Consider the following 10,567-nt stretch of genomic DNA (forward strand, 5'->3'; position numbering starts at 1 on the left):
CAGTTCTTCACTAAGTCATTGTTTTGGAACAGTTAGTGAGTGTGTATATATGTTTGTGTGGGCTCACATACACAAATTAAATTCATGGTAATGTAAGCATTCAAAATATCAGTTTAATTTAGTTACGTACACATACACAAACACACACCCCCCACACACATTTATAAAATCAGCCATTCCACCAAAACTAGCTACTTAGTGTCTCATCTCTCACTGAAGATTCAAAACAGAAACGTGGATTTAGGGAGGCATGATGGTTCATTCTCTCTTGGAGCCCAGTTGGAAGTTGACTGACTGATTCAGACAATATAATTGATTGGTCTGGGTGGAAGAATCCACTTTGACTCTTAATTGAACACCTACTATGTGCCATTGTTTTAAGGCTTGCCATGTGTTGCTTCATTCCTTCCTCACCATTACCTTATGATCACACTTTAAAGATAAAAAAGTAGAAGCGCAAAGAAGTTATTTGTCCAATATTACAATGCTAGTAAGTAGTGGAATTTGAATTTGAACCCAGATATCTAACTCCAGAGCCTAAGTGCTTCACCCATCTCACTGTGGTGGCTCTAGAGAAAAACAGGTAAGTGCACATTAAGAAGCAAATGCCTCTGAGTTGTTTTCAATTTTTTTTTATTTTTAATTTTTAAATTCTTATAACCATTTATTCTGCGCCTGCGCCGGGGGTGGGGGAAAAATCGGGTGCGGTAGGGGAGGTTCAGAAAGCCCCACAGAAGGAGAAGAGGCCCAGGAGAGAAGACTGTCAGGAGGCTGGTGGGCCTGGGGGCTGGCCTTGTTCTCAGAGGCCAGGGAAGTCCCGGTGGGCTGAGTGAGGCTAGTGGTGTAGCGACAGAGGTCTGCGAGGGGCAGAGGGATGGGGACAGGCGCGAGGGGCCGTGGCAGGGACCTGGGGGAATGGGAGTTGGGGCTCGGGCCTCAGGGAGGCGATTGGTGGAAGGACAGAGGTCTGGGAGGGGCAGAGCGATGGGGACATGGACGGCGGCCCGCTGCAGGGATTCCGGGGGACTGGGAGTGGGGGGTTGGGGTTACTCTTGGCTTTTTGCCCTCTCCTGCCGCCGGCTGCTCCAGTTTCTCTCGCTTTGCGGCGAGGTGGACAGGGTGAGCTCTCGGGACTGATGGCGGTTTTGGAAGAGGCCTGGGGCCAAGGACAGGCCAGGGCGGCGGGAGAGGCGGACCGGTGGCGTGGCTGGATCTGGGCGCGCTGTCGGACCTTCCACATCACCAGCTGCAGGCAGGCGTTTGCGTCCTCGCTGGAGTTGTGGCCGTCCTGGCTGTCCCGGATGATCTGTCCCAGGTAGTCGGCCGCGAGATTCCTGAGGGAGCGCTTGTAGGGGAAACCTAGGTAGTGCGGGAAGAGCACGGCCGTGTCCAGCACGGTGCTGTGGATGAGCTTCAGGGCCAGCAGATCGCTCTCCAGGCTGTGCCCGATGAGGATGGTTTGGGCGCTGGAAAAGCTCAGCAGGATGGCTTGCACTTGGGGCAAGGTGATGCTCGTCTTGGCGACGTCGGCCTCGGTGACTCCGGAAAACCTGGTGTTGTAGTCCACGATCTCGTTGTCGGGCTTGACGAAGGTGTCGTACACCACTCGCATGTCGGCGTCCACCACGGTGACGCGGGTCAGCTCTAGGCCATGCGTGGTGTAGCACATCTCACAGTCCAAGGCGTAGATTACTGGATGAGGGTCTCTGGACAATTCTTTCTTGAAAGTCTCCACGAAACCATCGAGGCTCTCCTTGCGGCAGTCCCGCACGTGCTGCTTTGCCACCTGGCGGCCCACAGAGCCAGGAGCAGCTGCACAGCAGGTGTACTGACTAACCCGGCCTCTAGCCACCTGGCTCGAGGGGACCCGCCCCCAGTGACAGTAACACAACTGGTCGCGTACACAGCGGCCCGAGGAGGACACCAGGTACTCGGTGCCACAACGGCAGCAGACCCTGCAGGAGGAGTCGCCGGGCCCCTTCCCCTGGCCAGTGAAGAGGACGGCGCCTCCGGGCCGCTCGGGGTGCGGGAAGGGGTAGCCGTTCTCCTTGAGCTGGTCCTGGCTGAGCAGGAACTCCTGGAGGCGGCTGTACAGGGCGGCCCTGCTGAGGCCCGGCATGCAGCTGGGGGTCAGGCCCTTCAGTCTCTTGAGGGTGTTCAGGACCACGTTCAGGTACCTGTTCTTGTTGGGGCTGCAGTCGTAGGCCACCTTCTCCTCGTTCAGCGCCTTCTCCTCGGCCTCCTGCTTGGAGGCGCAGAACTTGAGACACTCTTCGGTGAACAGTTGGAGATAGCCTCGGCGGAGGACGGTGGGGACTTGGCACCCAGACCTTCGGAGGATAATGGGTTTCTTCAAACTCGGTAAGGATGGACGACGGACGATTCGCTTAGAGCTGATGGTGGTGGTGGTCTTGCATGCCATCCCTGACCTGTTGCGCGTCTTCCCTGGCTGTCTGCCGACCTTGGAGCCACTGGAGCGTTGGCTGCTGCTGGCCACCCGGGTTCTCTTGGCATCTGTGTAACCTGTGACCAAGCAAGGGCTGGAAGAGTGGGCGATCGTCTTCCTCTTCCTGGGGGCTGAGATGCGGACTCCCGAGGGCCTCTCTGTCAGCCTTGGGGCGGCTGGCAAGCAGCAGGCCGATCCCCTCTGCGCAGGGAAGTAGCACGCTTCTGTCACCATCTTGGGCCACGCTGGGGGCGCCGCCGGACCCCTGTTCTGGGGCTCCGCCTGGATGTCCACAAATGCGGAGGCCTGGTTGTGCATCTGGGGCACCCGGAGCCCGAAGCTCTGGGCAGGCTGATGAGAGGGCAGGGGGAATTCTGGAGCCTCGAGGGCCGCCTCCTCGGCCACCTTCTTAGCTTCCGGGTATCCAGGTGGGAACCAGCAGGGAGCTGTGGCTCGCAACATCTTGCTGCCTTCGGGAGCACCGACCTGGCTCTGCTCCGCTCCCAACTGGCGGCTTCTTGCCTCCAGGGCCGCCTCCTCGGCCACCTTCTTAGCTTCTGGGTATCCAGGTGGGAACCAGCAGGGAGCTGTGGCTCGCAACATCTTGCTCTCTTCGGGAGCACCGGCCTGGCTCTGCTCCTCTCCCAACTGGCGGCTTCAATGAGTGCCGCCCCCGCCACCCGTCGCCTTTATAGACGCACAGGGCAGAGTGGGTGGGACTTCTCCTTGATAGGTTGGTGCTTCAATCCAATCACACTGAGCCTCATCTTCCACCAGACTCCAGCTTGGGAATGCCTCAGGGGGTGCACTAATGGAATCAACTGGAACTCCTGGTTGCTAACCTTGGAGCTAGGTTGCTTTTCCTGAGTTAATTAACTGTCCCTGCAGGGCAGTCCTATAATGGCTACTGCAATTGGGCTACCTAGGATTCAATTAAGGTTCAGGGAGGTTGGTCAACTGGCTTGGGCCCACACAGCACCCCATGGAGCCAGGACTGGGCCAGCAGTCTGCTGCATGCTGGAGGGCAGGATCTCTCTGGGGTTGCCTTTCCCTCCTCTGTGCACTCCTCCGCTGCGGGCAAATTGAGGACAGGAAGTGGACCGCACTCACTTCTCTCACTGGACTTGGGTAACGTTCAACACAGGGGGTCTTCAAAAGGTTCATAGAAAATGCACATGGTGAAGAAACTATGCATGGGTTTCCACTGGTTTGCACTCAAATAAACTTGTCCGAACTTCTTATAACCTTTCTGAACTAGATCTAGTTTGAGGCACTGAGAAGGATGAGACATCCACTGAAAAGGACTCCTATCAGAGCAACATGAATTCCATGACAATTGTTTTTTTGAGACAGAGTTTCACTCGCGTCGCCCAGGCTGGAGTGCAGTGGCGTGATTTCGAGTCACTAGAACCTCTGCCTACCAGGTTGAAGTGATTCTCCTGCCTCAGCTGAGATTAAAGGCATGTACCAGCATGTCCAACTAATTTTGTGTTTCTAGTAGAGATGGGGTTTCACCATGTTGGCCAGGCTGGCCTTGAACTCCAACAATTCTAATTCAACTAATTTATTTTATAGCAATGTTTATGTGTGAGAAACAATATTTACAAGAGTAAAAGATTTGAAACTACTTAATTGTACATCAGGAAGAGGTTGGCTAATCAATTATAGTACGTTTATCCTTAGGGAAGAATGCTTTGCAGCTAAAACAGAACGAAAGAGAGGAAACTTTTCAAAATGTTAACTGGGAATGACGTTCATGTCTTATTGTTAAATAAAACAAATTGAGAAGAAGAGTCTTTTCTTGGTACTAAATTTGTGTCAATAAAAATGGATTCTATACGTTGGATGGTTTTAAAGTATGTGGAAAAATTCTTTGATGGTTTTTCCTTGGAAAAGTGAAACCTAAATCCACTCCGTTTGGATGTGGGACTATTTACAGTTGTTGCTTACTAAACATAAACTACGTTTAGGCTGATATTTCAGACAATGCAACCTTTGAGTGCCGGTAGGGGGAAGATCTCGGTTGCTGAGTGCAGGGAAGGAGGATGTAATTCCATCATATATACTCTGTGTGCCTACCCCATTTTGAACCATGCGAGTGATACCTATTTATAAAATAAAATAAACCAAGCAAAAGTACGAACTTAGCAACACTATATTTAGTTAATACAATGGTATCTTGTATTTCTTATGTCCTGGAATACTTATAAATGCCTACAGGGATTTCACCACCTCAGGATGGAGAGACTGAATGCTTCTGAGGGAATTAGGGTGGTGGAATATTGGAGGTACCAGTGAAGGGGGAGAGATGTTTGAAAACACTATGTTTACTCGTTCTTGGATTCCAATAAAGAAGAAACAGGGCACAGGAGTCGGAAGGACAAGTGGCAATAGTGATGAAGGGACCTTCTTATCATGCTGGCAATGTTAATTACCCAGGTGTAGGAAGCCATACGCTGAGGCGGAAGATCGCAAGTCAGAGTGGCCGGCAGGCACAACTTCCTGGCACACCAGAGGCAGGTCTTCAATACCCACTGGTTTCCCCAACAGGCTGCGTAAGGGACCCTGAGCCACAGGGAGTTGTTCAAATGCTTCTGACAGTGTGGAGAAACAAACAGGCAAAACGTGGGGAAAAAGTGATGAGACCCCACACTTTTCACTAGTGGTCACAATGAGCTATTAAGTAACAGGTTCTCAACCTGTGCTGTTTCCAGTTGGATGCACATAATCCATTTGCATTGCAGACAATTTTTGGATGTGGTTTACAGTAAGGTGGAAGGTACCTTATGGCAAAAATCTCTCAGAAATTTATGTGTGGATTTAAAGTCATTCCAGTCCTAGAACGTTGTGCTTTTTACAGACGCCATAGCTGTTTTTCCCTTTGTAATATCAAAGCAGTAATATCTTCTCTGGAGGACTGTTGGGTGAATTTAATGGAATCAAGCTAAGTAGGTGCCAGGACCATTGCTGTTTTCCCGCCATAGCCCTGCCACCCACTGAAAAAAGTTTGATGAGATTACTTAATGATTTCCAATTAAGTTGTATTTCCAAATATCATCATTTTCATTTGAATGTAGTTGGTATGGAACTTTGTGAGTGTGTGCTTCTTTTATTATGGATCACCTTCAGCTCCTTTTTATTTGCCTCCTAGTTATAATAGTAAAACTCTACTCCTCGACTGCGAGGAGTCCCTACCACCCATATCATCACTTTCCAGCACAGCACTCTTCATGCTCATTCATTTAAAGAATTCAACATTGTGCAAATGAATTTTGGAAGGCAAAAGCTACTGAATTTAGCGAATTTGTGGAGGCATTCCCACAAATCAGCCAGGTGAAGTATCACACAACCGAAGACTGCACAACTCTTATAAGGCAGCACTATGCGGAAAACCCAGACGGCCACTCTTCTCAGCCCTCCTCCCTTGGCTGTTCTGGGTAATGAGGTTCAAAAGTCACCTAGGCAACTGCAAAAATAGCTGAAATGGAGAAAGGGCTTCAGGCTGGTGACTAGCAGAGGTCCACCTGACCCCCGTATGCTGCTGAACAAGAAGGGATGCCAGAAATGTCCCCCTAGGGAATTTGGTGGAGACGAAGACCCGCTCACTGGAAAAGGGTTCCTCCCAGGAGACGCCCGAGCGGAAGAAGCTGGCTGTGAGCCACGGCCTTTCACCCTCCGCTACCCCGCCCTGGGCTGGTGAAGGTGCGCGTAAGGATGTGGACTACTGAGCCCTGAAGAAATAAGTCCTTCCCCTTTGACCCCAAGGAGGATTGCCTGTGAGGATCTTCAACGAGTCTACCCGTGTCTAGACACGGGAGCAGGTCTGTCTTGCACAGCACCTCCCTCAAGGAGGAGAAGAGTGAGGAGAAAGGAAACTCAAGTCTGACCATTCTGTCCTGGGAGAGAAGAGGAGGATCTCATCTCTCATCTGTCCAAGCAAGGCAAGGAGACTTTTTATAATTAGGAAACAAAAAGAATTTAGAAGGCATGAAAGCAGCCCGTAAGGTGCATTCCTAAGGACTGCCCATTGAAACTGACAAAATTGCCCTTGTTTGATGAGAGGAATGAGCAGAGCACTGAGGTGGTGAACAGGGATCTAGTGAGACTTTCCCAGCATGTTTCTACCAAAGCTTTCTCTAAGCTTCTCGGAACACTCTCCTAATAAGCAGATGTTTGGCCCTTCAGAAAGTCAACAAGCAAAATGCCTTGAGTGTCCCAAAACACTGATGCCATGATGTTGGCTCCTGACTGGCCTCCTTTTCCTTTGACTGGACCACTGCCACCTCTCGGTAGCCGTCGCTTTGATGATGCTTTGCCTTCGAGGTCTTATTGGTAAAGCCATGTTCCAACTTCCGGTTACAATTTGTCAGAGGGATGCGTCAGGATCGTGATCCCTCCTGTTTAAAATTTCCACTGATAGCTCTCGTCGTAACTGCAGCTGATCTGGGCACAGTGGTTTTCACAGCCACTGCAGGATTCATCTCCCACATCTTCTCACCTCTTCTTGAAACAAGCTATACATTCGTAAAGAGTTCATTTCTTTGGGGTAGTGTCCTTAGAAGCTTTTGTTAAAACATCAATGATTTCTTCATTCTTCCACCCAAGCTTCACCAGAAATTTGATGTTTGCTCTTGCTGCAATTTTCGTGGAATTCATGTTGCTCTGATAGGAGTCCTTTTCAGTGGATGTCTCATCCTTCTCAGTGCCTCAAACTAGATCTAGTTCAGAAAGGTTATAAGAAGTTCGGACAAGTTTATTTGAGTGCAAACCAGTGGAAACCCATGCATAGTTTCTTCACCATGTGCATTTTCTATGAACCTTTTGAAGAACCCCTGTTTTGAACATTGCCCAAGTCGTGGGAGAGAAGTGGGTGCGGTCCACTTCCTGTCCTCAATTTGCCCTCAGCGGAGGAGTGCACAGAGCAGGGAAACGCAACCCCAGAGAGGTCCTGCCCTGCAGCATGCAGCAGACTGCTGGCCCAGTCCTGGCTCCATGGGGTGCTGTGTGGGCCCAAGCAAGTTGACCAAACTCCCTGACGCTGAAATGAATCCTTGGTGGCCCAATTCCAGTAGCCATGATAGGACTGCCCTGCAGGGACAGTTAATTAACTCAGGAAAAGCAACCTAGCTCCAAGGTTAGCAACCAGGAGTTCCAGTTGATTCCATTAGTGCACCCCTTGAGGCATTCCCAAGCTGGAGTCTGGTGGAAGATGAGGCTCAGTGTGATTGGATGGAAGCACCAACCTATCAAGGAGAAGTCCCACCCACTCTGCCCTGTGCGTCTATAAAGGCGACGGGTGGCGGCCGCGGCACTCATTGAAGCCGCCAGTTGGGAGAGGAGCAGAGCCAGGCCGGTGCTCCCGAAGGCAGCAAGATGTTGCGAGCCACAGCTCCCTGCTGGTTCCCACCTGGATACCCAGAAGCTAAGAAGGTGGCCGAGGAGGCGGCCCTGGAGGCAAGAAGCCGCCAGTTGGGAGCGGAGCAGAGCCAGGCCGGTGCTCCCGAAGGCAGCAAGATGTTGCGAGCCACAGCTCCCTGCTGGTTCCCACCTGGATACCCAGAAGCTAAGAAGGTGGCCGAGGAGGCGGCCCTGGAGGCAAGAAGCCGCCAGTTGGGAGCGGAGCAGAGCCAGGCCGGTGCTCCCGAAGGCAGCAAGATGTTGCGAGCCACAGCTCCCTGCTGGTTCCCACCTGGATACCCAGAAGCTAAGAAGGTGGCCGAGGAGGCGGCCCTCGAGGCTCCAGAATTCCCCCTGCCCTCTCATCAGCCTGCCCAGAGCTTCGGGCTCCGGGTGCCCCAGATGCACAACCAGGCCTCCGCATTTGTGGACATCCAGGCGGAGCCCCAGAACAGGGGTCCGGCGGTGCCCCCAGCGTGTCTCAAGATGGTGACGGAGGCGTCCTACTTCCCTGCGCAGAGGGGATCGGCCTGCTGCTTGCCAGCCGCCCCAAGGCTGACAGAGAGGCCCTCGGGAGTCCGCATCTCAGCCCCCAGGAAGAGGAAGACGATCGCCCAGTCTTCCAGCCCTTGCTTGGTCACAGGTTGCACAGATGCCAAGAGAACCCGGGTGGCCAGCAGCAGCCAACGCTCCAGTGGCTCCAAGGTCGGCAGACAGCCAGGGAAGACGCGCAACAGGTCAGGGATGGCATGCAAGACCACCACCACCATCAGCTCTAAGCGAATCGTCCGTCGTCCATCCCTACCGAGTTTGAAGAAACCTATTATCCTCCGAAGGTCTGGGTGCCAAGTCCCCACCGTCCTCCGCCGAGGCTATCTCCAACTGTTCACCGAAGAGTGTCTCAAGTTCTGCGCCTCCAAGCAGGAGGCCGTGGAGAAGGCGCTGAACGAGGAGAAGGTGGCCTACGACTGCAGCCCCAACAAGAACAGGTACCTGAACGTGGTCCTGAACACCCTCAAGAGACTGAAGGGCCTGACCCCCAGCTCCATGCCGGGCCTCAGCAGGGCCGCCCTGTACAGCCGCCTCCAGGAGTTCCTGCTCAGCCAGGACCAGCTCAAGGAGAACGGCTACCCCTTCCCGCACCCCGAGCGGCCCGGAGGCGCCGTCCTCTTCACTGGCCAGGGGAAGGGGCCCGGCGACTCCTCCTGCAGGGTCTGCTGCCGTTGTGGCACCGAGTACCTGGTGTCCTCCTCGGGCCGCTGTGTACGCGACCAGTTGTGTTATTATCACTGGGGGCGGGTCCGCTCGAGCCAGGTGGCTGGAGGCCGGGTTAGCCAGTACACCTGCTGTGCAGCTGCTCCTGGCTCTGTGGGCTGCCAGGTGGCAAAGCAGCACGTGCGGGACGGCCGCAAGGACAGCCTCGATGGCTTCGTGGAGACCTTCAAGAAAGAGTTGTCCAGAGACGCTTATCCAGGAATCTACGCCTTGGACTGTGAGATGTGCTACACCACGCATGGCCTAGAGCTGACCCGCGTCACCGTGGTGGACGCCGACATGCGAGTGGTGTACGACACCTTCGTCAAGCCCGACAACGAGATCGTGGACTACAACACCAGGTTTTCCGGAGTCACCGAGGCCGACGTCGCCAAGACGAGCATCACCTTGCCCCAAGTGCAAGCCATCCTGCTGAGCTTTTTCAGCGCCCAAACCATCCTCATCGGGCACAGCCTGGAGAGCGATCTGCTGGCCCTGAAGCTCATCCACAGCACCGTGCTGGACACGGCCGTGCTCTTCCCGCACTACCTGGGTTTCCCCTACAAGCGTTCCCTCAGGAATCTCGCGGCCGACTACCTGGGACAGATCATCCAGGACAGCCAGGACGGCCACAACTCCAGCGAGGACGCAAACGCCTGCCTGCAGCTGGTGATGTGGAAGGTCCGACAGCGCGCCCAGATCCAGCCACGCCACCGGTCCGCCTCTCCCGCCGCCCTGGCCTGTCCTTGGCCCCAGGCACCTTCCAAAACCGCCATCAGTCCCCAGAGCTCACCCTGTCCACCTCGCCGCAAGGCCAAAGAAACCGGAGCAGTCGACGGCAGGAGAGGGCAAAAAGCCAAGAGTAACCCCAACCGGCCACTCCCAGTCCCCCGGAATCCCTGCCGCGGACCCTCGGGCCTGTCCCCATCCCTCTGCCCTTCCCAGACCTCTGTCCTTCCACTAATCGCCTCCCGCAGCACCCAGCCGCCACTCCCAGTCCCCCGAGTCCCTGCCGCGCCCCCTCGCGCCTGTCCACATCCCTCTGCCCATCCGAGACCTCTGTCCTTACACCACTAGCCACCCCACGTGGGACTTCCATGGCCTCTGAGTAAAAGGCCAGCCCCCCGGCCCACCAGCTTTCTGAATGTGTGCTTACCTGTTTTTCTCGAGAGGCACCACAGTGAGGTGGGTGAAGCACTTAGGCTCTGGAGTTAGATATCTGGGTTCAAGGCCAAATTCCACCACTTACTAGGTTTCTAATATTGCACAGATAATGTCTTTGCGCTTCTACCTTTTGATCTTTAAAGTGTGATCAAAAGAGACTTAGACTCCCACATCATAATAATGGGAAACTTTAACAGCCCTCTGTAAACATTAGACAGACCAACGAGACAGAAGTCTACAAAGGATATCCAGGAATTGAACTCAGCTCTGCACCAAGCGGACCTAGGAGACATCTACAGAACGCTC

General features: G+C 53.6%; 2 protein-coding genes across 2 annotated transcripts; one reads left to right on the forward strand and one right to left on the reverse strand.

Moving 5' to 3' along the window:
- Positions 1 to 673: 673 nt before the first annotated feature.
- Positions 674 to 3,024, reverse strand: LOC129135614 (exonuclease GOR-like). Its single transcript, XM_054656467.2, has one exon. It carries the CDS (start codon positions 2,906 to 2,908, stop codon positions 836 to 838), a length of 2,073 nt encoding a protein of 690 aa, XP_054512442.2. The 5' UTR covers positions 2,909 to 3,024; the 3' UTR covers positions 674 to 835.
- A 4,795-nt stretch (positions 3,025 to 7,819) lies between these two features.
- Positions 7,820 to 9,838, forward strand: LOC134810750 (putative exonuclease GOR; the record flags this gene model as incomplete). Its single annotated transcript, XM_063816789.1, has 1 exon — positions 7,820 to 9,838. A coding segment is annotated over exon 1 (2,019 nt), but the record flags the coding sequence as incomplete, so codon positions are not given.
- Between the last annotated feature and the right edge of the window lie 729 nt (positions 9,839 to 10,567).

The sequence above is a fragment of the Pan troglodytes genome, chromosome 7 (assembly GCF_028858775.2).
Source record: "Pan troglodytes isolate AG18354 chromosome 7, NHGRI_mPanTro3-v2.0_pri, whole genome shotgun sequence".
NCBI lineage: Eukaryota > Metazoa > Chordata > Mammalia > Primates > Hominidae > Pan > Pan troglodytes.